We start from the raw sequence: 27,587 nt of genomic DNA, 5'->3' as shown, positions 1-27,587 counted from the left end.
AGCAGAGAGGAGAGGTCCATGCTGCAGAGCATGGATGGTCAGGAAACTTCAGGGAGCAAAACCAACCCCACCTTGCCCTCAGCTGGGCACAGAGCAGCCAGGATGGCCCAGGCCACACAGCCCCTTCCAGCAGAAGCCATTCTGTGTGGGCTGGGTCTGAGCATGGATGTTCTTCAACACTCACAACCAGCTCTGCAGAGCCAGGCACCTCCTTGTGCCCACCTGGCAGCTCCACCAGCTCTGCTGCAGGAAGGACCACCTGGAGAAAGGCCCCTGGGAAGTGCTGGTGCCTCTCCACGGGCTGCTCTTGGCTGTGTGGACATCTTCTTGCTCACCCAACAAACAAGAGGAGAGTTAGCCTGAATTTCTCCTGTCTGGCCCTTCTGCCCACATCTGCTTTGCTCCAGGTCCTGGTAGCCCAGCTTCAAGCTAAGGTGGGTGTGTGCTCTGCTCCCATCAGCCCCCCAGGGTCCCCAAAAGCTATCTATGAAGTGTCCCTCAAAAGCCAGGCGTAGTCCAAGAGAGGACAGGAGGGCTCCTCGGGTTTGCTCTCTCCTTTAGGCAGGGCTGGATCTGCAGGCTCCTGGCAAAGTGTGTCCCAGGGAGGTGCCTCCAGCCCACAGCAGTGGGATTGGTGCTGCAGGCAGGGGCAGGGCTGCAGAGCCACACCCGAGGCTGCTGGAAGGACCTCCTCAGTCTGAGTCACTCCCCTCCTGCTTTGCCGACCCCACGGCAGTCACCAGCTCCTCCTCCTGCCCCTTCAGCCGCTCCCCTGCAAGTGACAGACAGCAGAGGCTTGGTGACACCAACCCGGGCAGGGCCTGCAGCTGGGGAGGGATCACCCCTGTACCAGTACAGCTGAGGGGTGACCTGCTGGGAGCACCTCCAGAGGGGCTGGGGCGTGCTGATGGACAGCAAGTTGCCCCCGTGGCCAGCAGGGCCAATGGTCTCCTGGGGGGCGTGGAGGTGAGTGTGGGCAGCAGGTTGAGGGAGGTTCTCCTCACCCTCTGCTCTGCCCTGCTGAGGCCACAGCTGGAGTTCTGGGTCCAGTTCTGGGCTCTCCCCAGTTCAAGAGAGACAGGGAACTGCTGGAGAGAGTCCAACAGAGGCTGGGAAGGTGCTGAGGGGCCTGGAGCAGCTCTGTGAGGAGCAAAGGCTGAGAGCCCTGGGGAGCCTGGGCTTTAGCAGAGGGGTTGGACAGGATGATCCCTTGTGGTCCCTCCCCACCCCACCCTGCTGGGCTTCCTTGCTAAACCATCCCTGCTGGGGATTCAACAGAGCAAAGGACCTGAACTGCAGCCCCCAGGCCCTCAAGCCAAGTCTTCAGTGGCCTCAAGGGAGCTACTTGTGACCAACAGCTTCACAGACCCCTTTGGGAAGGGGATCAAGCTCCACCAGTGCCTCCCTGCCCCAGTCAGGACTGTGTGACCCCTTGGACCAAGTGGTGACCCCAGGCAGCAGCCCTGCAGCACCCCAACCTACGGATCAGCTCAGCAATGGCTCTCTGGGTCCTCTTCTCCAGCTTCTCCAGCTTCTTGGCTACGTCCCGCTTCAGATCCCTGAGGAGAGCAGTGCCAGTGTCCCAGACAGACCTCCCCAGGCAGATGGGGGCACAGGGGCCAGGCCACACTCTCCCTGTGCCAGAGAAGCTTCTGCTCTCTTCTGAGCACCATGGAGCAGAATGTGTCTGCAAGCAGGACAACTCACGGCACACCACCCACAGTCCAGGGTCTGCCCTGTCCCTGGGGGCACCCCAAAGGAGTCAGGGGTGTCAGCCAGCTGGCTCCCACAGCAAGGCTGGTTCCCATCTCCAGCAACTTCAACCCAGCCTGACAGGCTCAAGGTGATGGTAACCTACCACTGATGCCAAAAGCCCTTCCCCAGCAGCAGGGCCCTGCAGGCACTCACCAGTCAGGCTTCCTGGGGGCCAGGTTTGCCAGGTCCTAGGGAGGAAGAGGAGACCCCCAGTGAGAGCTGCAGGGGAGGCTGAAGCCTCAGCCCAGCCACAGAGCAGCTACAAGTGTACCTACCACCTCATCGATGATGGGCTCTGGCTTGGCAGCTTCCAGCTGGTCCTTCACCTTCTCTTCCACTAGATGGGGGAACAGGACCAGCATCAGCAGGACAACAAAGGGACAAGGCACAGGGAACCCCCGGGAGCTGCAGGCTTGGCAGAGTGAGGGAGGGGTTGGACTGGCTGGAGCTAAACCATTCTGTGCCTCTCTGATTTTAAGATCAAGGCAACTTCTTGCCCCTCCCCTCCCTCTCAGCAGCCATGTGGAGGCTCAGTGTGAGGAAATCACCACCCTGAGCACCTCAGACTCATGACTAATATTTGTTTAAAGGTAAAGTCAAACAGCAAACCAGGCTGGATCTCCTAGAGAATGCTGCAGCAGGAGCTCAGCTCCTCTGAGTTACCAACCCCTGGCTTTGGGGCTGGGCTCCCCATGCTCAGGACACACACCCAGGCCTTGTGCAACACAGGGTGTGCAGTCCCCAGGGGTTAAGAGAGGATGATGAAGCAATAGGGGCCACAAGCATCACACTTGAGAGCAGCAGCAAGAGGGCTCTGAAGATCCCAGCACAGCTGCATGGACATACCCCCATGGTTGGTAGGGACACTGATCTCCTAGCACCTGAACACCTCACACCAGCCAAAATGTGTCCCTAGGGCTCTCCCACCTTGGGCTGCAGCAAGAAGGAAGACAGAGGTACCCAAAGCATCTGATTTTTGGACAGGAAAGGGATAAACCTCTCCCCTGTGCAGGGTGCTGCTTCCTTGTCCTCACAACCTCAAGTGCTGCATGGGCCTGGAGAAGAGAAGGCTCCAGGGAGACCTTGCAGTGCTTCAAGGGCTGATCAGAAAGCTGGGGCCAGACTTTTGAGCAGGGCCTGTTGTGACAGGACAAGGGCTGATGGTTTGAACTGAGAGAGGGAGATTCAGACTGGAGAGAAGGAAGAGATTTTTGTACCATGAGGGTGGTGAGAGCCTGTCCCAGGCTGCCCAGAGAGCTGGGAGCTGCCCCATCCCTGGCACCATTGCAGCTCAGGTTGTTTGGGGCTCTGAGCAACCTGCTCTGGTTGCAGCTGTCCCTGCTGGCTGCAGGGGGTTGGACTGGGTGAGCTTTGATGTCCCTTCCAACCCAAACTATTCCATGATTCTCTGATTCTCCAGGCCTGCAAAGCCTCCAAGAGAGAGCAAAGCAGCAGAGGCCTCAGCACAGGCACCAGCACCACCACTGGCACCACTTCTGCTTTGGTGCTCCTTCATCTCACCTCCCACATTCCAATGGAACCCACCTGAGGCTGGCTTGGCTTGTGGCACCTTCCTCTTCTTCAGCTCCTCATCTTCGGGGTCATAGTTTCGCAGTTTGATCTCCCTGGAGAGGAAAGAGAAGGAGAGAGAGCAGTGAGACATCTCCACAGCAGCCAGAGCATGCCTGAGGGGCACCTCTGCCTCCAGCAGCTGCAGCAGCAACCCACACCAGTCAGCAATGGCAGGGGCCACATGGAGAGCTCAGCAGGGTGAGGGCGGGGGAGCTGCCTGGAGATACTCTGGGGTCCCTAGGGCTCTCCCACCTTGGGCTGCAGCAAGAAGGAAGACAGAGGTACCCAAAGCCTGTGCCATGGGAGCTGCAGCTGCCTGGCCAAGACAAACCAGTCAAGAGGTCTTTGTGCACAGCAGAAGCTCCCATGTCAAGGGGCACACGCTCCAGAGGTCTGGTCCTGCCTCAGGAAGGGTTTCCAGCCCTTCATGACCTTGCTGCAAGGCTCTGGAACACACAAGGAAGAAGAATTTACACCTGCTCCTGGACACTCTTCCCACCCATAAAGCCTCATCTTAGCTTGCAAACAAAAGCCTTGGAGCCCAGCACTGCTGGAGCTCACTGGAGGTTTCTCCAACAAAAGCAAACCAGAAGGCAGCAGCTGGCAGGTTCTGGAGCCAGTGGGACAAGTGGCAGCATGGGTCTGGCTGCAGGACAAGCAGCTGATGCACAGGGATGAAGAGGAGAGCAGCTGTGAGGCTGCAGCACCTAGAAGATGCTCCACACCTGGCAGCAGTGCCCCAGCTCCTTGTTAGAGCCAAGCCAGCACCAGGAGACAACAAACCTGGCTGCTGCCTAATTAACTGTGAGGTGAGAGCAGCTCCTGCACCTGCCTCCAGGCACCCTGGCTGCCCTCTGCTCCCAGTGGCCACCTCCTCAGGGACTGCACCACCAACCAGCTCCTCACCAGCAGCAGCAGGATTTGTCTCCTCTTGCTCAGAACCAAAGCATGGGTTGGGTTGGAAGGGACCTTTCAAGGTCATCTAGTCCAACTTCCCTGCAGTCAGCAGGGGCATCTGCAAGCAGAGCAGATGGTATTTCTCCAGGACTTGGGAAAAGAAGTTGCCTGGAATGCCTGAGAGAGGGTTGAGCACACCCAGGGCCCTCCTGCACTGCTTCCAAAGAACAGAAAGGTCCTACTGGGGCACTTCAGGAAGAGTCACCTGGGGTCTGGGTGTTTGAAACCACTTTGTTCTGGGGGTGCAGCAGAGGAAGCATCTGGGTTTGTCTAGCTCCACCAGGTAGCTAGAGCCAAGGCTGAGGAGCACCAGTGCAACAGGAAGGGTCTGAAGGAGACCAAGAGGTGAAGAGCCATGAGAACACCCACCTCTGATCCTGGGCAGAGCAAGCAGACACTGCTGGGCTCTTGCCTTCCGCTAGTGTCTGTCCTGTGGAGGTCTGTTGGCCTCTCTCACCCCCAGAAGCACAAAGAAAACCCTGCTGAGATGTGCTGGGCAGCTTTGCTCAGCCCTTAGCCCTTTCCTTGGACAGGTAAGAATAGGAAGGTGCTCTTGCAACACCCTGGAAGGCTTAGGAAGATACATTCCTGGGGTTTGCTCCATAAAGCCCTTGGGGCTGGAGGAAGAAAGCCAAACCAACCTCCCAGCCAGCTTGCAGTGTCCTGGTTTGTGTCCAGAGAGCTCCCTGCATTCTGTACATGCCCTGCATGCCATTCCCAACCCTCCAGCTCCCCAGAAAGGCTGGGACAGGGCTCCTCTTTCCCCACTGAGGAGCTCCAGGCACAAGTGAAAAGCAGACCTGAAGCATTCCTGACCCCAACAAGGAGCCTGCCACCCCTGAGGAGCTTCCAGAGGTGCTGGGAGGCTGTGTCCATCCCTATCCTCAGCAATTGCTGCAGCTGCTCAAATCCTCATGTGGTCCTAGGAGGTCCCAGCACAAACCTGCACCCACTGCTGGCTGGAGGAAGACAGCCACCACCATCCTTACCAGTCCTGGCTTCTTTGGACTGGGAAACACTGCACAAGGTGCTCCAGAAGGAGAGCTTCTAATTTGGGCACATCATGCATCACTTCAGAGGAGATGCTCAGAAAATCTTAAGCTTGATCCCACCCTAAAGCCCTGGTGTGAGCCCTGAACCCTGGTTCAAACCGAGCTTTTGGCCAGGTGCTCTGCTCTGCTGAGACCCCCCCTGCAGTGCTGGGGCAGCTCTGGAGTCCTCAGCACAGCAGAGAAATGGAGCTCTTGGAGCAGGACCAGAGGAGGTCACAGCAATGCTGGCAGGGCTGGAAGCCCTCTACTGTGAGGTCAGGCTGAGAGTTGGGCTTGGGCAGCCTGGAGAAGAGAAGGCTCCAGGGAGACCTTCTGGTGGCCTTCAGTGCTTCAAGGGGACCATCAGAAAGCTGGGGGCAGACTTTTGATCAGGGCCTGCTGTGACAGGACAAGGGCTGATGGTTGAAGTGAAAGAGAGAGATTCAGATTGGAGAGAAGGGAGAGATTTTTGATGCTGAGGGTGGTGAGAGCCTGTCCCAGGCTGCCCAGAGAGCTGGGAGCTGCCCCATCCCAGCAGCACCACTGCAGGTCAGGTTGTTTGGGGCTCTGAGCAACCTGCTCTGGTTGCAGCTGTCCCTGCTGGCTGCAGGGGCTTGCACTGGGTGACCTTGAAAGGTCCCTTCCATCCCAAAGCATTGCTGATCCTGAGATGCACACCAAGACAATCTGCACCTGCTCTTAGAGCCCAAGCAATGACTTTGGACGTCCCCAACTCACACCACCTGAGTCCAGGTTCTCCTCCCACCCTCTCTTACAGCATGATGGAAACATCTCCAGTGCAGAGGTCTCAGCAAGAGGACAAAAGCTGTTGCCCTCACTCCCAGCTGGATTCCTTGCTCAAGGCAGGAAATGAGCAAGCAACAAGCAGAGGCAGAGACCCCCAGCAGCCACCCTCTGAGGTGCAGCCTCTCCTCATTGGGAGAGGGCTGCTGCTGCTGCTCCTGCTGCTCCAAGAGCTGAGCATGTTGGAGCAGGTCCTGGTGTGGCTGCCAAAAGGCACTCGAGGAATGCCAAAAAACCAACCTCCAGCAGCCCCCAGAACTTGCTGAGGCAGCAGAAGGTTTCTCAGGACTTCTGAGAGCTTCTCAGGGGAGCATGGATGGGGAGAGACATCCCCCCAGGGTGCTGCAGGAGGAGAGCTGCAGGAGAAGCTCTGCAAAGGCAGGTGCCAGGAGGCTGTCTGGCTTCCCACGCTGCTCCAGCAGGCAGCTGAGGGCTTTGCTGGCAGCCAGGAGCACCTTCCACATCTGTAGATACACCCAGAGCAAACCCACAGTCCACCTGCAGTGCAGGACTTGGGCTGCTGACCCAGGCTGCTGTACAGACCCTGACCCTACTGCAGCACCAGGCTGTGCTGCTCCACCTGCTTTGTCCATGCTCTCATGGGATTCCTGCAGCTTCTTCAGCTGCTGGTGGGCTGGAAATGATCTACCACCCTTGGGTTCAAGACAGGAAGAGTACCTGAAGGTACCTTGGTAGCATCCTCATGACAAAGCACTGGAACCCTGCCCAGAGAGGTTGTGGAGTCTCCTTCTCTGGAGGGATTCCAAACACTCCCTGGGCATTGTGCTCCTGGGCAAGCTGCAGTGGGTCCCTGCTGGAGCAGGGGGTTGGACTGGCTGAGCTCCAGAGGTCCCTTCCAACCCCACCATGCTGGGATTCTGTGATCTGGATGGCCTCAGCACCCCAATGTCTCCCTCTGTGGCCTCCAAACAGTGGCAGGCATGACTGAAGCAGCTCTGAACTCCCACAGCCACCTTCAGGTGCCAGATGCTGTGGTTTGGGCACAGCAATAACCACTGAACAGTGCTGAGAAGATGTTGAGAACTCCTAGCCAAGGGCTGGGGAGGATGGACCAAGGTTTTTCACCTTTAGCTGCTCACCTTTGCACCTGCTGCTGGAGGGCTCCCTGCCCACCCAAGGCAGAGCCAGGGTCACCAGGCAGCCACTGAACACACCAACAGCCTCCACTAGAATGGGGCCACCAGGCTTCAGACCAGCTGGAGGTCCATCAGACCTGCCCTCCAAAGGCAGAGCACCTCCTAGATATCTCCTCCAGAGTGAGAGAAGCACAGCTATAAGCAGGGGGATGGTCCACAGCATCCTCAAGGGTCTGGGGGGGTCAAGGGCTCTGCACTGCACCAAACAGGGACAAACACCTTCAGCAAGGAGCCTAGATCCTGCCAGCTCCTCATCCTCCTCACCCTGGAACCCACTGATTACCAGCCAGGTGCATTCAGCCATCTGAAGTCCTCCTCTCCCTTCTCCAAGGTGCATCATAGAATCATTTTGATTGGGAAAAACCTCTAAGCTCATGGAGTCCAACCATGGACCCAGCTCTGCCAGATCATCACTGCACCATGGCCCTCAGCACCACCAAACCACGGCTTTGAAACCCCTCTGGGGATGGGAACTCCACCACTGCCCTGGGCAGCCTGGGAAAGGCCTGGACAACCCTCAAGAGGAAGAAATCATTCCTCATGTCCAACCTAAACCTCCCCTGGGGCAGCTTGAGGCTGTTTCCTCTTGTCCTGTCACTTGTTCCTTGGGAGAAGAGGCCAAGCCCCAGCAGTGTGTGATGCTCCAGCCTTGCCCACCCCCTCCTGCCCTGGGCCAAGCACTTCCTCAGTCCCTGGAAATGGGGAGGGGGGAGTGGTGGAGGACACATCACACAGTGCCCATCAGAACAAGGCTCAGCTGGCCACAGAGACATGGATCAAACACAGCACCTGCACTCAGCTCAGCCTGCACAGAAAGGTCCTCTCCAACATCTGGTTAGCATTTTTTCCATTGTTTTGGGTTGGATTTTGGTTTTTTCCCCCCTCTTTAAGTTCTCCACACTCCAGGACATCAGGAAGCACATCCCAATAGCACTTACCCTTGCTACTGCCCTGCTTGCCCTGCCAAGCTAAGCCCCAGCCTGAGCAGACTCAGTGCTGCTGCCTTTGTTTTGCTTTTGTACAGAGGTTAAAAATAAAAATAAATTAAAAAAACAAACAACAACGAAGAGGAGGTTTGGAGCTGCCCTGTGACATTCCTGCCACTAGGAAGACAGAGATCCTGTTTCCCAAGCCCTGCCTCCCCCAGCTCCTCCCAGAACGTCAGCTCTGCAAGCAGGGACAGCACCGCGCTGTAATGTGAGGGCATGACTCAGTGTGGGACACCAGCAGCTGCCTCCCAGCACCTCCACTGCAGCTTCACTTCTACTTAAGTTGAAGAGTTGAAGAGGTTTTTTTGTCTCTTCCCCTCCCTGCTCCAAGCCCCACCTTGGAGTTGTATTTACACTTTTAATAACCCTGATGAGCTTCCCCCACAGGACTGCAGCTGAACTGCCAAGCTCCCTGCTTTGCATGGTCTGTAAAGCTCTTGGTCCCAAGTAGCTTCTTTGAGGCCACAAGAAGACTTGGCTTGAGGGCTTGGGGGCTGCACTTGAGGTCCTCTGCTGTGTAGGTCTCCCAGCAGAGCTGGTTTATCCCAGAATCCCAGCATGGGAGGGGTTGGAAGGGACCTCTGGAGATCATCCAACCCCCTGCTGAAGCAGGGCACCCACAGCAGCTTGCCCAGGAGCACAATGCCCAGGGGGGGTTTGGAATCTCTCCACACAAGGAGACTCCACAACCTCTCTGGGCAGCCTGGGACAGGCCTCCAGCACCCTCACCCCAAAGAGTTCTCTCCTCCTGTTCAGGTGGAACCTGCTGGGTTCCAGTTTGCACCCATTGCCCCTTGTGCTGTCCCTGGGCACCACTGACAAGAGCCTGGTCCCAGCCTCTTGTGCCCAGTGGTCCCTTTAGCATTGCTCAGCTCCCCTCTGGGGCTGCTCTTCTCCAGACCCATCCACAGCAGCCTGCTCAGGATCACAATCTCCAGGCAGGCTTGGAATGCCTCCAGAGATGGAGACTCCACCACCTCTCTGGGCAGCCTGCTCCAGGCCTCCACCACCCTCAAAGTAAAGAAGCTCCTCCTCATGTTTAGAAGGAACTTCCTCTGTTCTAGTTTGTGCAGCCCTTGCCTTGCAGATCCCCAAGCCCCAGAACCAAACTGTTTTTTCTTTTTTCCCCACGGGGATGGGGCGGAAGGGCCTCAGTCCACCCACACCCAGTTCCTTGCACAGCTGGATGGGATCACAGCATTTCCTGGTCTGGAGGTTGAGCAGAATTGGTTAAAATAAAAATAAACCTCACAATAATAACAAGAGCTGTTGCCAATGGGAGACAGAAACTCCCTGGAGAGGTCAGATGGGAGCTGAAATTGCTGTGAGAGCCTCAGGGTGCTCGCAGAGAGCTTCGTCAGCACTTGGCCCTGTGGTGGGAGCTTGGAGAGTGCAAGGTAGAAAAACTCAGAGAGGGAGGAAAAAAACAAACCAAAGAAAGAGGAGGGAGGGTGTGGGGAGGTCGGAGTTGTCAGAAAAAAGAAACAGGAAGCTGCCCCAAGAAGCTGTCCTCACACAGGCAGAGGTACAAGTGGACTCAAAACAGCACATGGTGGTTGGATCCAGACAGGCTGGGAGGGGATCTGCTGCAGAGCAGCCCTCTGGAGAAGGACCTGGGAGCCCTGGTGGGCAACAAGTTCTGCATGGCACAGCAATGTGTCCTGGTGGCCAAGAAGGCCAATGGAGTCCTGGGCTGCTGCATTCAGAGGAGTGTGTCCAGCAGAGCCAGGGAGGGTCTCCTCCCCTCTGCTCTAGTGAGACCTCACCTGGAATATTGCATCCAGGTCTGGGCTCCCCAGTTCAGGAGGGACAGGGATCTGCTGGAGAGAGTCCAAGGGAGGGCTGCAAGGATGCTGAAGGGACTGGAGCACTGCCTGGGGAGGAGAGGCTGAGAGCCCTGGGGCTGTGCAGTCTGGAGAGGAGAAGACTGAGAGGAGATTTAATAAATGTTTATCAATAGCTGAGGGCTGGGGGTCAGGAGGGAAGGGACAGGGACAGCCTCTGCTCACTTGTGCCCTGGGATAGGCCAAGGGGCATGGATGGAAACTCCAGCACAGGAGGTTCCACCTCAACATGAAGAAGAACTTCTTCACTATGAGGAACTTCTTCACTCCACTTGTTGACTGGAACAGGCTGCCCAGGGAGGTGCTGGAGTCACCATCCCTGGAGGAATGGAAAAGATGTCTGGGTGAGGAGCTGAGGGCCATGCCCCAGCAGCTGTGTACAGGAGATGTCAGGTTATGGTTGGACTTGATGATCTTAGGCCTTTTCCAACCAGGCAATTCCATGATTCTAGTCCCAGCCCCTGCAGCCAGCAGGGACATCTGCAACCAGAGCAGGTTGCTCACAGCCCCAGCCAACCTGACCTGCAATGGTTCCAGGGAGGGGACATTCACAGCCTCCCTGAGCAACCTGTCCAGTGTCTCCCCACCCTCACTGTCAAGAATTTCCTCCCCATCTCCACTCTCAGTCTCCCCTCTTTCAGCTCCAATCCATTCTCCCTCATCTCATCACTACAAGCCCTTGTCAAAAGTCCCCCCTTCACCTCAAGGTGATGCCAGCCCAGGCCTGATGCTCCTTGCCAGCAGGCCACCATGTGCTCTGGCGTATCAAGTGGCAGGGCTGGAGAGCAAGAGCTGCTTATTCATTATTCAGTTCCCAGCATCTCCAGCTCCTCTTTCAGCTGTGGTCCAGACCTCCTTTTCCAGCATAGAACTCAACCACAGTGTCTACAAATGAAGTCCAGCCCTGGGAATGGTTCTCCAGAAGACCTTTGAGCCCCAAACACAGGTGGAATGTTCTCAAGAACAGCCTGAAAGGAGGTTGGATTGAGGTGGGGGTCAGACTCTTCTCTCAAAGAAGAAGTGATAGGACCAGATACCTTCCAGAAATGCACAACTGACAAAGCCCAAGAGCTCAGGACCATACTGGTGCTTCTTCACCAGTAACAGCCAGCAGGAGCAGGGCAGGGATCATACCCCTGGACTGGGCACTGGTGAGGCCACACCTTGAAACCTGGGCTCAGTTTTGGGCCTCTCACTCCAAAAAGGACATTGAGGGCTGGAGCAGGTCCAGAGAAGGGCAATGGAGTTAGTGAAAGGGCTGGGGAGGAGCAGCTGAGGGAGCTGGGGTTGTTGAGCCTGGAGAAAAGGAGGCTGAGAGGAGACCTTCTGGCTCTCTGCAATTCCCTGAAAGGAGGTTGGAGGCAGGTGGGGGTCAGTGTCTTCTCCCCAGGAACAAGAGACAGGACAAAAGAAAACAGCCTCGAGCTGCCCCAGGGAGGTTTAGGTTGCACATGAGGAACAATTTCTTGCCCTTGAGGATTGCCAAGGCCTGTCCCAGGCTGCCCAGGGCAGTGGTGCAATCCCCACCCCTGGGGGGGTTTCCAAGCTGTGGAGCTGTGGTGCTGAGGGCCGTGGCAGTGCTGGGTTAAGGGCTGGACTCAATGATCTCTGAGGTCTTTTCCAACCAAGCCAATCCTGTGATCCTGTGCTAGGAAGGGCCAGGGTTTTCTGCCAGGAGTTATTCCCAGGAAGCAGAGCAGGTTTTGTTCTGCTTCCTCCAGCACAGCAGATGTACTCATCTGCAGCAGCAGCAGCAGCAGCTCTGATGCAACACCTCCCACAGAGGAGGTTTCTGGCTGCTGAAGTGATGAGAAAAGGTCACGTCCCACATCTTCAAACCAAACTTCACCCTCCCTGTTGTCTCCAGAGCAGACCTGATGGTGTTTTCACCAGCAGGAAACCAACTGCACCGTCAGCTGCTCCTGCCAGCAGCGACACTTTGCCTCACTGAGCCTTCTGCTCACATTTTCCAGTGACAAGAGGCCACAGCAGTGGCTGTGGTTAAACAGCCACATGGCCCCTGCAGGGCTCTGCTCATGGAGAAAGACAAACCCAGGCTGCACGTGACACAGGGCTGCAGCAAGGGAATCACACAATCAGGGAATGGTTCTGGTTGCAAGAGACCTTTGGGATGGTGGAGTCCAACTGTTAACCCAGCAGGGCCAGGGCACCACCAAACCATGGCCCTCAGCACCACAGCTGGAGGGGAGAAGGGCTCTGCACTGCACCAGAATGGAGCCTAGATCCTGCCAGCTCCTAAACATCCTTGCTGGTTACCAGCCAGATGGATTCAGCCATCTAAAGCCCTCTTCTCCTTTCCTCAAGGTGGATCATTTTGATTGGAACAAACCCTTGAAGATCATTCAGTCCAACCACTGCCCCAGCACTGCCAGGTCACCACCAAACCATGGCCCTCAGCACCACAGCTCCACTGCTTTGAAACCTCTCCAGGAATGGGGACTCCATCACTGCCCTGGGCAGCCTGGGAAAGGCCTTGACAACCCTCAGGGGGAAGAAATTATTCCTCATGTCCAACCTAAACCTCTCCCGGGAATGAGGAAAAAGTAATTCAAGGGAGCCTAAGTTCACCATCTTCCATCTTCTACCTCCAGAACCACTGCAGGTCATCCCCAGGCTTTTCCTCCTCATTCCCTCATCTCAGATCATTTACACCAGCAGAACAAGTTCACACTAAACCCCAAAAATAAACAAGCTGCATGTCTTAAGGTGAGATCCTAATTAGCAACCAGGAGAGCAACTCCTGAACGACAGATCCGAGTGGGAATAAATAAATCCTTACTTGTGCTTGACAGTCTCCTCTTCCTCATCTTCTCTGAGCTTCTTGTTCTCAGGTTCACCACTGTCCTGATTCTGGAAGAAGGAGAAGTTGGATCAGTCAGGAGTTGGCCTCTCTGGAAATGCCACAGCGAACACAAACCAGCCCCAGAGCACAGGGCAAACAGCAAGGAGCGCTCTGGGATGGATTTTCAACACCCACACCTTGGGTTCCTCTTTCTCCCTTTGGTGTCCTGCTCACACTGATCCCACCAGGAAGAATTGGCAGAGAGGAGAAGGAAAAATGAATTGTCCTCTCTGAGGTGATCACAGACTCAGCACCAGTAACACACACCTCCCTTCCCCCCTTGTTACTGGGAACCACAGCAGTTCTCAGAGGAAACTGAGCTGCCATCAGTGAGGGAGCCCAGAAACCTTGTCCTGTGTTTGACTCATGGGAGACACAAAGGGGATGGGGGCAGGGACTCAAACAGGCAGGAGACACCTGCACCATGTCACTGGGGTAGGGACCTGAAGTCAGTTAGAAGCAGAGAGTCACAGAACAGTTTGGGTTGGAAGAGACCTTTAAGACCCTTGAATCCAACCATGAGCCCAGCCCTGCCAGGGCACCACCAAACGTGGCCCTCAGCACCACATCTCCACAGCTCTGAAGCCCCTCCAGGGATGGGGACTCCACCACTGCCCTCACCCCCACCATGCTGGGATTTTGGGATTGTGAGGGATGCTTGGGAGAATGGGTTAGAAGCTGAACACAAGCAGTGTGACTTTCAGATCAGAGATTACTTTGGTTGGTCACCTGCCCTGTTAACAGCTTGGCAGGAGAGCTCAGCCAGCCAACAGCCAACTTCAGGATACCAAAACTGGTTCCTAACCTTCTCAAGAACCAGAAGGTTTTCACTGATTCATAGAATGGTTTAGGTTGGAAGGGCCCTTAAAGATCATTCAGTTCCAACCCCCTGCCATGGGCAGGGACACCTCCCACTAGCCCAGGTTGCTTATCCAGCCTGGCCTTGACCACCTGCAGAGAGGAGGCCTCCACAGCCTCCCTGGGCAACCTGTTGCAGTGTCTCAGCAGCCTCACTGCTCCCTGATGAGCAGCTCACTTATCATGTGCATCTTGGACCAGACAAGCCTTAAAACTCAATCCTGTGACCTGGGTTAAAAATTAGATGAGGTGCAAACAGGGAGAGGAGCCAGGAAACAGCTTGGTTATGGTGGAGGCTCAGCAGCAGCTGGAGTTGTTCAGCTTCAGCGACTCACCAAAGGGTAATCAGCAATGTCCTCTCCTTTTGGAAAGCAAAACTCATCACAATCATTCTTAAACCCACAACTTAGTGCTGCTTTAATTCCTTGCTTTCAATTCTAGTTTCACTTCTAAGTCCACAGGACCCTTGTGACAGCTGCAATGACATTCCTTGGGTCAACAAAGAGCAGGAGCTCTGCAGGGGAAGGGCAGGAACAGCCCAAGCTCGTGAGAAGTACCTTGCTGCACTCCAAGCCCTTTCTCATTCCTTCCACCTCTTCACCCTCTCAGAGCATGTGCACAGACTCTGCATTCCCCTCATTCCTGCCACGATTTGCTCCAGGAGGTTTAGGAGCAGGTTCAGGAATCCTTAAAGAGGTATTTGGAGAAACTATTCACGTCAAGCCATGGCTGATCTTTCCTCCACAAAGCTCAGCTCTCTGCAGCACTCCAAATCTTTCTGTACCCAGCAAGCTGAAATGATTTGATAGTGAAATCCTGTCAGCTCCTCCAGAGCCTGCCCAAAATCCCCAATTTATTCCCCATCAGCACCCCAAGGTACAAATGACAAGTTCATTATAAACCAGCACTGTGCCCTCCTGGCCAAGAAGGCAAATGGTCTCCTGGGGGGCATGGAGAAGAGTGTGGGCAGCAGGTTGAGGGAGATTTTCCTGCCCCTCTGCACTACCCTACCGAAGCCACAGCTGGAGGACTGGGTCCACTTCTGGGCTCCCAGATCAAGAGAGGCAGGGAACTGCTGGAGAGAGTCCAGTGGAGGAAGTCCAAAGCTGCTGAGGGGCCTGGAGCAGCTCTGTGAGGAGCAAAGGCTGAGAGCCCTGGGGCTGAGAGCCTGGAGGAGAGCAGCCCCAGAGGGGAGCTGAGCAATGCTCAGCAAGAGCTAAAGGGAGCATGGGGGGCAAGAGGCTGGGGCCAGACTCTGCTCAGTGATGCCCAGGGACAGCACAAGGGGCAATGGGCACAAACTGGAACCCAGAAGGTTCCACCTGAACAGGAGGAGAAAGTTCTTTGGGGTGAGGGTGCTGGAGGCCTGTCCCAGGCTGCCCAGAGAGGTTGTGGAGTCTCCTTGTGTGGAGAGATTCCAAACCCCCCCTGGGCATTGTGCTCCTGGGCAAGCTGCTGTGGGTGCCCTGCTGGAGCAGGGGTTGGACTGAGTGATCTCCAGAGGTCCCTTCCAACCCAACCATGCTGGGATTCTGGGAGTCTGTAAAGGCTGGTGAGGTCTGCTGAACTGAGAAGTGGTTTCTCCACCTGCTGTCTTCAGGACAAGGTTGTGTCCTTCTACTTTTCTTGGAAATATCCACTTGTAAGGTTCAACTGGACAGGCTGCTGGACCACCTTATCAAGACCATGACAAGTTGTACCTTGAGCTCCCTTCCAAGCTGGGATTCTGTGCTTTCCTTGGATGTGGATTTCTGCAGTGTAGGGAAAACTGGCTGAGACTTCCCAGGCTAGAGACACTTGGCAGGTGAGGTGAGGTGAGGCAAGCATCCCTTTTTTCATTAAATCTTTGAAGGTGATCAAAGCAAGCTGCTCCCCTTGCAGTTCCAAGTGGAAGGTACCAAAAAGGAGCTGGGCAGGCTCTTAGCAGCAGGAAATAAACTGTTGATAATGGACTGAAACCCAGGGGGAAAGTTTCATGTTCCTCAGAATGTTACATCCCCAGGTAGCTCTTGCAGGTAGCCCAGACCTGCTCCACGTGATGGAGAGGACAGTTGGCTGTCCTGCAGGTGAAATAAGTCTCATGTGTTGGAATTTCACATGCAGAGTTCAGGAGGGGAGATGATGGAAGTGCCTTCCTCACCCACTCTATCAAGGCTTGCCTCCTGCTTTGTGATGGAACCCTCCTGAAGTCCAGGAAGTGGTAGAACATGAGATGTGGAGATTTCCCCCAAAGGCTGGAGAAGCTCAATAAAATCCTGTTGTTCTTCAGCAGGTAAATAAAGCTTCTGCATGGCAGGACTGTGAGTGGTGACAGGAGATGGACTCAGGTGACCCCAAAGAGGACAGTGTGAAGCTGGTGAAGGATCTAGAGCACAAGTCAAGCAGCTGAGGGACCTGGGGAGGCTGAGGGGAGGCCTTCTGGCACTCTCCAGCTCCCTAAAAGGAGGTTGGAGCCAGGTGGGGGTTCCCAAGGAACAAGTGACAGGAGAAGAGGAAATGACCCCAATCTTGCTCATGCCCCCCAGGAGACTTTGAGGGAGCTGTCATCAGGCCAGCAGACAATTTACACCAATTTCCAAGAGACAAATGGAAAGCCTGGGTGCACAGACCCCCAGAAAACAACATTTCTGCAGCTGAAGATTCCTCCTTGACAGCTTTGAACCCATCAGTTCCCCGCTTCAGAGTGTGGCTTTAACCAGCAGGCTTCACTCCAGGTAACCCTCCTGCTTTTACCTTTAAATAGTGGAGGGGTTATCAGCACTTTTCCAGTCCTTTGGAAGGTATCCAGCTTTCAGGAAAGGTTGAAATCAAAACATTAGCAGGTGAACAATCTCTTCAGCTGATTACTTTAGGATTCCTAGGTGCAAATTACCTCCAACTGCTGATTTGAAGTGGGTTTGCTCCATGTCTAACATCCTCTCATCACCACTGGGCTGGAAACAAGCTCATCACTGGCATGTGACAGAAATGTGGCACTTCACTCCTTCCCAAAGAGACTTTCTTGTCATCTGAAGCTCAGATTTATCACAACATCATGGAATGGTTTGGTTGGAAGGGACCTCTAAACCTCATCCAGTTAGCAGAGACATCTGCAACTAGAGCAGGTTGCTCACCTCAAACCTGCCTGACCTGGGACGGTGCCAGGGATGGGGCAGCTCCCACCTCTCTGGGCAGCCTGGCACAGGGTCTCACCACCTTCACCTCTTCCTTCTCTCCAGTCTGACTCTCCCTCTTTTAGTTCAAACCATCACCCCTTGTCCTGTCACAACAGGCCCTGCTCAAAAGGTTGTCCCCATGGTAGACAGACAGCACCAGAAGTGGTTTGTAGCCATCTCACTTTGGCTCTAGTGGCACTGAGGGTTACACATCACACCTCTGGGTCCCTCTCCAGCACTGCTGGGGGGGTTGGTTTTTTTCACTCTGGTGGATGGGCCATCTCCCACCTCTCTGACCAACCTGGGCCAGGATCTCACCACCCTCAGCATGATGAATTTTTTTCCTTTTATGTTTCCTTCTCTCCACCAGCTCTGATCTCTGCCTGAAGAATTTCTCCCTCTAATCAGGGCTGGCCTGAATCCAACCTTTCAGTAATCAAATTGCTTTAATATCCTCCTAAATTTTCCAGCTCACATTCCCATTCCTCCCCAGCTTCAGCCAAGCTGCTGTTTTAACCTCCCCAAACAGACACACTCCAAGCTCTCTTCTCCCCATATGAAATGCCACCCAACCACAGCCAACCATCCCTTGGCAACCCCCCAAAAAAGTCAACAAAATGACCAGAGAGCTTCTCCTCTTCCCAGCAACCCAGCGTGAATTTTTGCCTTGGGGACTGAGCAGAATACCAAAGTTCTCCTTATCTTCCTTTGAAGGCTTTAGAGGATGGTCACATTACCAGTCAAGTGCCTCTCTGGCACAAAGAACTGTCTCTTCTGGAGGAGTTAAAACCAGGTCAGTGTGGAACAAAGGGAGTTTGATCTTTCTAACTATTCTCTTGCCAGCTGAGCTGTAGCTGCTCTCATTCCCAACTCACTGGTGGTCCACAGCCAGCCCCAGGGAGCCCAGGTGAGGCAAGAAAAGCAGCCCAGGCAACAGCCTCTGCTCCTGTCCTGGACACCTTGCAAGCTCTGATCTCCTGCACAACAAGTGGAGAACTTCAGCCATGTAATGAGCACTCAGCTTCTCTGCTGGTTACCTTCACCATTTCCCTTGGGGTTTCTTGGTCAGGGCAGCTACAAGGTGAGGACAGAGTTACAGTGTCTGGGTCTGTGCTTTCTTACGCAAGGCTTGGCCTGGCTTGGATCAGCAGGAGCAGGGCAGGGATTGTGCCTGGTGAGGCTACACCTCAAATCCTGGGCTCAGTTTTGAGCCACTCACTCCAAGAAGGACATTGAAAGGCTGGAGCAGGTTCAGAGAAGGGTAACAAAGATGCAGAAAAGGCTGGAGAACAGGGCTGGGGAGGAGCAGCTGAGGGACCTGGGGGGTTGAGCCTGGAGAAAAGGAGGCTGAGGGGAGACCTTCTGGCTCTCTGCAACTCCCTGAAAGGAGGTTGGAGCTAGCTGGGGGTTGGTCTCTTCTCCAAAGAAACAAGTGACAGGACAAGGAAATGGCCTCAAGTTGCCCCAGGGGAAGTTTAGGTTGGACATGAGAAACAATTTCTTCCCCCCTAGAGCTGTCAAAGCCTGTCCCAGTGCAGTGGAGCAGTCCCCATCCCTGGAGGGGTTTCACAGCTGTGGAGATGTGGTGCTGAAGGGCCATGGTTCAGTGGTGACCTGGCAGTGCTGGGGCAATGGTTGGACTCCACGAGCTCAAAGGTCTTTTCCAACCAAAATGGTTCAATGATTCTATGGTCCAAGCATAACCACAGGGTTTTTTTTGTTTCCCACTTGGACAGGATTTAAGCTTTGATGCTCAGAGGGACTTTTGACAAGGGCTTGTAGTCATAGGATAAGGAACAATGGATTGGAGCTGGAAGAGGGGAGATTGAGTCTGGAGATGGGGAAGAAATTCTTGACAGTGAGGCTGGGGAGACACTGGAACAGGTTGCCCAGGGAGGCTGTGGCTGCCTCCTCCCTGGAGGTGTTCAAGGCCAGGCTGGATGAGGACTTGAGCAACCTGGGCTGGTGGGAAGTGTGCCTGCCCATGGCAGGGGGTTGGAACTGGATGACTTTTAAGGTCCCTTCCCACCCAACCCATTCTATGAACCTGTGTCCCTGAAGCCTGCCAAGACACCACTTGGTGCCCTGCTGCCGCCTCACTGCCCTTCTGGAGACCTTTGATGCCAGAATGCAAAAAGCTGTGGTCACTAAACATCACCAGAGGGTCTCCACCAACAACCAAACACCTTTTAAAACTAATGGAGTTTCCATTCTGAGCAAAATGAAAGAGAAAAGAAACCTCCTCATCAAAAAAGTTCTGCCTGTGTAAGCATCACCCAAGCACACTCAGCACCCCAGCTCCAGAGAGAGCTTCCAGAAGGTGGTTTTGGACTCCATTTGCTCACAGCAACCTTTGTAGGTAATTAGATAAAACCCCATCATTTTTAAAAGCTGGAGCTTCAGTGTCCCTGCTGCTTATGCCTGATTGAAGTCCTAATCCCAGTTCAGTCCTAGCTGGTTACTATGGAAATGGTTAAATTGGAGCCCAAACAGCGTGACAGGAACAAACACAAGGAACAAAACTGCCTCTGAGAAATCAACACCTTAGGTTCTGTCCCTGTCTCAAAAAAAAAATCACCTCAGAAATCCTTAAAAAAAAGAGATTCTTTTTTAATACTATTTTTGGGGTGTTTACACACTAAACAAACACAAATATTTATTCCCTTTGAACAACCCAAAAATGATTCTGCAGGAGCTGTGGTTTGCTGGTTTCAGTTCACCTTTTACCACCAGTTCAGAACCTGCATCAGCAAAGACCAGGGAAATGCCTTCTGGCAGCAGTGAAATGAGTGACACAGAAATTCCCTTCTGAGATCACAACCAGAAGGGTTTTGTGGAAGAAAATGCAAAATGTGAGAACACAAAAGTTTCAGTTTGATGTGGAAGGGTTGAGGAGAGAAGGAGGAGGAGCTCCTGGGCAAGAAGAACAAGATGTTTCACACTCAAAACCAGGTACCCAAGAGTGGAAGAGCCATGAACAAACTTCTCCATCTCAACATAGCAGAATTAGAAAATAGAATGGTTGAGGTGTGAGGGTGCTGGAGGCCTGTCCCAGGCTGCCAAGAGAGGTTGTGGAGTCTCCTTGTGTGGAGAGATTCCAAATCCCCCCTGGGCATTGTGCTCCTGGGCAAGCTGCTGTGGGTGCCCTGCTTTAGCAGGGGTTGGACTGGCTGAGCTCCAGAGGTCCTTCCCAACCCCACCATGCTGAGATTCTGTATAGAAGAGCACAAACCACCTGTTGGTGACATTCAAGCTGAAAAACCACTGCTGCAGACAGTGTTCCAGTTATCTTGTTGTCCTCTGGGATGGGTGGGAAGAGGGCCAGGCTGGCTTGGTTGGATTTTGGAGGCATTTCAGTGAGTTAATGTGTCACTTGTGCTGCTCTGGGATGAAAGCAGAAACAAAAACAGAGGCTACACATGGCTGGTTTCAGTTCTCCAAGGGGAAAAAAAACCAAACAACAAAAAAACCCCAAACCACTAACAATGAAAAGGGAAAAGAGATGAGAAAGACTCAAACCAGGTTTGTGTTTGCTCAGCCAGACCTCATGGGAAGGTTAAAGGATGGCTGAAACCAAGAAGCTCCAGACATGGACCTTCCCAATCCCATATTTATAGTAATATTTAAAATACAAAACCAAGTTAAAGCAGCAGGAGCTTGAGAAGGGGAGATCCCAGCTCCATGCATGAGCACTAATGAAGCAGCACTGCTTGGGCACAGGACAAACCACGCTCTGCAGGTCTGCAGCTGATGATTAACCTATTTTCTGGAGGTCTCCTCATGAATGGGACAGAAAAAAAAGGCAGTTGAGAAGCCAGCCAACCATGCAGCAACAGGGCCACTGCTTCCCAGCTCCCCCAGCAGAGTTTGCCCTTGCTTTTGTGGATTTCAAGTTGGTCTGCCCCAGCAGAACGATGCTGAGGGGATTTGTATGCTGAAGGACATCACCAGGACCATCCAGTCTTTGCTATTTGGAATCACAGAATTGCTTCAGGTGGAACAGACCTTGAAGATCATCAAGCTCAACTATTCTCTAACTCTGCCAAGGCTGGGCCTAAACCATGGCCCTCAGCACTACATCTCTGCTGCTTTTAAGCCCCTCCAGGGATGAGGATTCAACCACCTCCCTTGGCAGCCTGTTCTAATCTTTGAGAACCCTTTCAAGGAAGAATTTTCTCCTAATGTCCAACCTCAACCTCCTCTAGGGAAACTTGAGGTCATTTCCACTTGTTACAAGGGAGAAGAGACCAGCCCCCACCTGGCTCCAGCCTCCTTTCAGGGAGCTGCAAAAAGCAGAAGGTCTCCCCTCAGCCTCCTTTTCTCCAGGCTCAACACACCCAGGTCCCTCAGCTGCTCCTCCCCAGACCTCTTCCCAGACTCATCAGCTCCACTGCCCTTGTCTGGACCCTTTCCAGCCCCTCAATGTCCTTCTTGGAGTGAGGGACCCAAAACTGACCCCAGAAATCGAGCTGTAGCCTCACCAGTGCCCCCAGTCCAGGGGGACATTCCCTGCCCTGCTGCTGCTGGCCACACCACTGCTGATCCAAGCCAAGATGCTGGTGGCCTTCTTGGCCACCTGGGCACTCACTGGCTCATCTCCAGCTGCTGTCCCCAACTCCCCCAAGTCCTTTTCCATCGTGCATTTTCCAGCCCCTCTGACCCCAGCCTGGTGCCTTCATGGGGTTGGTGTGACCCAAGGGCAGGCCCCAGCCCTTGGCCTTGTTGAGCCTCACCCCACTGGCCTCACCCAGCCAGCCTGGCCAGATCTCTCTGTAGATCCCTCTTAACTGTCCAGCAGATCAAGACTTGCAGCTTGGTGTCATCTGCAGACTGATTGAGGGTGCCTCAAGCCCCTCCCCCAGATCATTGATAAAAAGATATCATTTATAGGCAATGATTTTTTTGTCCTTGGAGGCTACGAGGAACTAAACTTGAAAATTGCTCTCTGACCAACAGCAAAAGGGTGACCCAGCAACACCCAACCACTCACCCAGGCTTTTTATGACACAGTATTTCAACAGCAAGACTTTGATTTCCTCATCTGTGGAGCTGGCATGGTTCAAAACCACCTGAGGTGGCTGACAGGAGGCTAAGGGAACACCCAGGCTTGACAAATGCTAACTGCAGAGGTGGTGCTCCCAGGTGCCCACAGCCCAGCTCTGAGGCAGCCAGGTGTTAAGAACCCTCATTTCTCTTTTCTCTGACTCACCCAAGGTCATGGCCACAGGGGAGCAAAATGGTTGAGAACAAAATGCTTCACTGAAAAACAAACCAGCTCCTCACAGAAATCTGGACACACTGCAAAAGCCTCCTTTGAACCTTCCTCCCTGCACACACTACAATCCCCAGCTGGGCTGATCACAGAATCATTTAGGTTGGAAAAGACCTCAAAGCTCATGGACCCAGCACTGCCAGGGCACCACCAAACCATGGCCCTCAGCACCACTCCTCCACAGCTTTGAAGCCCCTCCAGGGATGGGGACTGCACCACTGCCCTGGGCAGGCTGGGACAGGCCTTGACAACCCTCACAGGGGAGAAATTGTTCCTCATGTGCAACCTAAACAAAAAGAACAATCTCTGGATGTTCCCTCAGGAAAAGGCCAAGTGCAGCTCCAGTGGCCTTGTCTCCAAACCCACCAGAAATGAGATGGGAGGGAAGAAAGCCATGAGGCTGCAGGAGGGGATGAGCAGACAGGGACTGCCAAACCCAGGCAGAGCCTGATGAACACTCAAACGGTGTGGAACCAAATCTCTTCCCCTCCACCTGCTCTGTGGCTGGGCTGAGTCACCCCAAGCACACCACACTGGGTGCCTTCTGCCAACCAGGTCACTCCTGGCCTGCTCCCACTTTTGGAGAAGAGGTAAGAGACTGAAAAGCTTTTGCAGCACTGGTTTGCAGATGGAAGGGATTCCATCTGCTGCTGGTTTACAGATGGAAGGCATTCCCCCAGCTTCCCCAAGTCCCAGCTCTGCAGATCCCCAGATCCTGGAAGGTCCTCAGCCTCCATGCTGTTCTTTTTTCATCTGCAGTTGATGGTGAGATTGGTTTTGTCCCTTGAGAGCTGGGAGTCCAGAGCTGTGCTGGAGTAATGCAGGTGGGTACACTGAAGTAAAAGCAAATCTGGGGGAGTCCAGCATAGAATCACAGAACTGTTTGAGTTGGAAAAGCCCTCTGAGATCATCAAGTCCAACCATCAACCCAGCATGGCCATTAAACCATGTCCCAGAGTGCTATGTCATCATGCTTCCTGAACACCTCCAGGGATGGTGACTCCACCACCTCCCTGGGCAGCCTGTTCTGGTGCCTGACCACTCTTGCAGCAAAGAAACTGCTCCTAATCTCCAACCTAAACCTCCCCTGCTGCAACCTGAACATCTCCAGGAGTGCTGCACCACAAGCTTGCTCAACAACCTGTCACCACAGCCTCCCAAAGTCATCAAACCAATCACCACAGACACCTCTGTGCCAGCCCTGTGTGTTCCTGCTCACAATAATCCCATCACACTCCATGGTTTATATCTGGTGCTGCCTGCCAGGGACTTCAAGATGAACACATCTCACCACACTTCCCAGGCTGTCACCCCAGCCCAGCCTTGGGGACAAGTCTCCTTCCAGCAAAGAGCAAAGCTGGTGAAGGGGCTGGGGAGCAGGTCTGGTGAGGAGCAGCTCAGGGACCTGGGGTTGGTCAACATGGGACAAAAGAGACTGAGGGGAGACCTCATTGCTCTCTACAACTCCCTGAAAGGAGGTTGCAATAAGGTGGGGGTTGGTCTCTTCTCTCCAGTATCAGCTGATAGAATGAGAGGAAATGGCCTCAGATTGCATCAGGAGAGGTTTAGGTTGGGCACAAGGAAAAATTTCTTTGCTGCAAGAGCAGTCAGGCTCTGGAACAGGCTGCCCAGGGAGGTGATGGGGTCACCATCCCTGCAGGTGGGCACCTGGGTTGATGGTCTGATGGCCATGGTGGTGGTGGGTCGGTGGTTGGACATCTCAGGGGTGTTTTCCAACCAAACCAATTCCATGATTCAGCATGGCCTTGGTGACACTGCCACCCCCCAGCATGTCCCCTGTGCCATCTAAGGTGGCCAAGCCACAGTCCTTCCCCTGTATCACCATCCCCACCTCCATCCCAGCCACACCTTCTGATCATCAGCACTTGCCTCACCCCAGGGGAAGCCACTTCAAGGACTTAGCCTCCCACAAAAGCCCAAACAAACCAAGCCAAGACCAGGAAGAAAACAGAAAAATAAACCCCATCTGGTTTCCTGAACCAGTTCACAGCAGGGTCAAACACCTGCCAGCACAGGCAGGAGGTGGCCACAGGAGGATCCACTCAGGTGCAAAAGGTTGATAAAGCTCCAGCTTACAGCCCTGCTTCCACAGAACCATGGAATAGGTTGGAAGGGATCTTTCAAGGTCATCTAGCCCAATCCTATGGACATCTTCAGCTAGATCAGGTGCAGCTTTCAGAGATGCATGAAAGCCAGCACCTAAATAAAGGTCCAGTTGTGCTTCTCCTCACCCCTCCTCTTGACCTTTAAGATCAAGACCAACCATGAACTCAGCACTGCCAGGGCACCACCAAACCGTGGCACTCAGCACCACATCTCCACAGCTTTGGAACCACTCCAGGGATGGGGACTGCACCACTGCCCTGGGCAGCCTGGGTCAGACCTGGACAAGTCTAAAGGGGAAGAAATTATTCCTCATGTCCAAAGTCAGCCTCCCCTGGGGTAACTTGAAGCCATTTCCTCTTCTCCTGTCACTTGTTCCTTGGAGAAGAGACCAACCCCCACCTGGCTCCAGCCTCCTTTCAGGGAGTTGCAGAGAGCCAGAAGGTCTCCCCTCAGCCTCCTTTTCTCCAGGCTCAAAACCCCCAAGTCCCTCAGCTGCTCCTCACCAGACCTGTTCTCCAGACCCTTCACCACCTTCTCTGTCAGCCTCCCCTTCTTCTGACCTTCTTTGGACACACTCCAGCTCCTCAATGTCCTTTGAAACACCTCCAGGGATGGGGATTCAACCATCTCCCTGGGCAGCCTGGGTGTTTGAAAACCCTTTCAGGGAAGGAACTTCTAACACCCAACCTAAACCTCCCTTGGTGCAACTTGAGGCCATTTCCTTTCATCCAACACCTCCCATCACTCATGCATTTTGTGTGCTGCTGCTGGAATCAGCATCACTTTGTCTGCAGGCTTCCATCTCCAGCCAGCTGAGCCACCACTGCTGGTTTATTACTTTGCTAATAAGGCCTGAGGAGCAATGAAGCCTTTGTAGAGCCCTGAGTGTGTGTTTTCTCCTTGCTGCAATAACTTTACTACGCTTGGTTTCCACAGCAACTGTTTTCTCAGCCACTTGCTACTTGGCTTTTGGGAAAACAGGAGGCTGCCTCACTCCCCCAAAATAAAAACCAAGCAGACACACATACAAAAAAAAAAAAACCAAAAAAACCACCAAACCAACACAAAAGTGAGGGCAGCAACGATCCAAGCTGCAGGACCACACACGAGAGGGATGGTCTGGCTGCTCCAGAGCCCACCAGTGTCTGCAGGCTTGACTTGACTCCTCAGGACAAGCAGGAAACCAGGCTGGGATAGCAGTGATAGGACAAGCGGGAATGGATTGAAGCTGGAGGAGGAGGAATTCAGACTGGAGATTAGGAAGAAATTCTTCACAGTGAGGGTGGGAAGGGCACTGGAACAACTTGCCCAGGGAGGTCCCGGATGCTCCCTCTCTGAAGGTTTCAAGGCCAGGCAACCAGCTCTGGCAGGATTTGTCCCTGCCCCTGGCAGGGGGCTGGGAACTAGATAATCTTTAAGGTCCTTTGCTACCCAAACCATCCTGTGATTCTATGCAGTGCTCCTCAGCAGCAGCCACAGAGCTGGGCTGCAAAGGAAACAAGCAGCCATGGCCTTCCTCCCCCTCCTGCCTCTCCTGCCAGCCCAGGCAGGCGTGGAGGAGCTGGGAACTGATGTGGTTGCAAAGCAAAAGCAACATTAAACAAAAGCTTGGGATGAAGCCAAAGGGATTTTTTTCCCCTCCCCGACGTGCTGCAGGACACAGCAGCAACAGCTTTGGCTGAGGAGCAAAGGAGCAGGTGGGAGACTCCTCCCTGCACAAAGCCTCAGAGGGGGACAGCTCCTGAGACTGTGCCTCCTTGCAGGCACTCTCAGGCACTGGAGCAGGCTGCACAGGGAGCTGGTGGAGTCACCGTGCATGGACTGTGTGGAAATGGCACTTTGGGCCATGGTTTAGAGGTGATGGTGGTGTTGGGTTTGATGGCTGCACTCCAACTGAAACAATTCTCTGATCATAGAATGGTTTGAATTGGAAGAGACCTTCAAGATCATCCAGTTCCAACCCTCCCTGCCAGGGACACCTCCCACCAGAGCAGGTTGCTCAAAGCCTCCTCCAGCCTGGGCTTAAACACTTCCAGGGATGAGGCATCCACAGCTTCTCTGGGCAACCCATTCCAGTGTCTCACCACCCCCAGAGTGAAGAACTTCCTAACATCCAACCTAAACCCACCCTGCTCTAGTTTCAAACCATTGCCCCTCATCCTGTCACCACAAGCCCTTATGAACAGTCCCTCCCCAGCTCTCCTGTAGCCCCTTCAAGGTACTAGAAGCTGTTCTAAGGTCTGCCCAGAGCTTTCTCTTCTCCAGGCTGAACAGCCCCAGCTCCCTCAGCCTGTTCTTGTAGGAGAGGTGCTCCAGCCCTCTGCTCATCTCTGTGGCCCTCTTTGAGGTTTTTTGGCCAAGAGAAACTGTTACAAAGCTCTGCTGCTCATTAGGTTATTGGATCCTGTGAAGGCTTGGTGTGGAGAGAGGCATCTCCCCAGCTTAGGTGATCCCAAACATCATCACAGCACTTCCCACACCTTGGTTTTGCTGATGGCTACTTTTGGAAGATGAGCAGCATCCACTTCAGCTGCCCCAGCAGAGACCCTGGCTTCCAAGGAGAATATCCAGGTCTTTTCCTGAGAAATTACCTGGTGGTGATTACCTGTTCTTGAGCTACAACAATCAAACATCAGCCCTGAATTTACTGTTGAAAGGAAAAAAAACAAACAAACAAACAAACAAAAACAAAACCAACCCCCTGTGCCTCCAGAAGGTGCCTGCACACTGAGGTCTGGTCTGCTCAACACAACTTCCACGCAGCAAATAAATCCTTTTTCCATCTGAATTCATCCCAAAACGCCAGGCATAAAGCACTGCACCACCCACCTCAGCAGTGAGGAGAGCAAGGGCAGGCTGCAGGGAAGGAGAAGGTGGAATCTGAATGCAGGGATTCCTCCTGCACAGATCCAGATCTACACTCACACTCTAGTGGGGGGAGCCCAAAAGAGGTGCCTACAACAAGGGTCCCCCCAAGCCAAAAGCACAACCATCTGCTCCTGGAAACCCAAACACTGCAGACAAAGCATGAGGACCACACTGCCTCATACTTGGGAGTGCCAGTTTCACAGGGTTTCAAAGCAGAGATTTGCTTTCTTTATTATCCCCTCCTATTTTTAACACCTAGACACAATCCCCAACTCTAGGTTAGCTGCAAGAAATGGGTGAGATTTGGGTATTTAGAGAATAAATCTGCTTGGTTT

General features: G+C 53.8%; 1 protein-coding gene across 1 annotated transcript in view; it reads right to left on the bottom strand.

The window, feature by feature from the left end:
• Window positions 1-658: 658 nt before the first annotated feature.
• CCDC12 (coiled-coil domain containing 12) overlaps window positions 659-27,587 on the bottom strand; it is a 36,077-nt gene continuing 9,148 nt past the window's right edge. Inside the window, exons 2-7 of the mRNA XM_054389948.1 lie at window positions 12,910-12,980; window positions 3,301-3,380; window positions 2,031-2,092; window positions 1,909-1,943; window positions 1,483-1,559; window positions 659-772 (exon numbers count right to left, since the gene is read on the bottom strand). Of these exons, the coding sequence (XP_054245923.1) occupies window positions 693-772; window positions 1,483-1,559; window positions 1,909-1,943; window positions 2,031-2,092; window positions 3,301-3,380; window positions 12,910-12,980 (405 nt within the window). The 3' untranslated portion in view covers window positions 659-692. The remainder of the gene's footprint in view (window positions 773-1,482; window positions 1,560-1,908; window positions 1,944-2,030; window positions 2,093-3,300; window positions 3,381-12,909; window positions 12,981-27,587) is intronic.

Source organism: Indicator indicator, chromosome 20 (genome assembly GCF_027791375.1).
Source record: "Indicator indicator isolate 239-I01 chromosome 20, UM_Iind_1.1, whole genome shotgun sequence".
Taxonomy (NCBI): Eukaryota; Metazoa; Chordata; class Aves; order Piciformes; family Indicatoridae; genus Indicator; species Indicator indicator.
The sequence above is the reverse complement of the archived record's forward strand: the minus strand, read 5'-3'. Positions and strand labels throughout refer to the sequence as shown.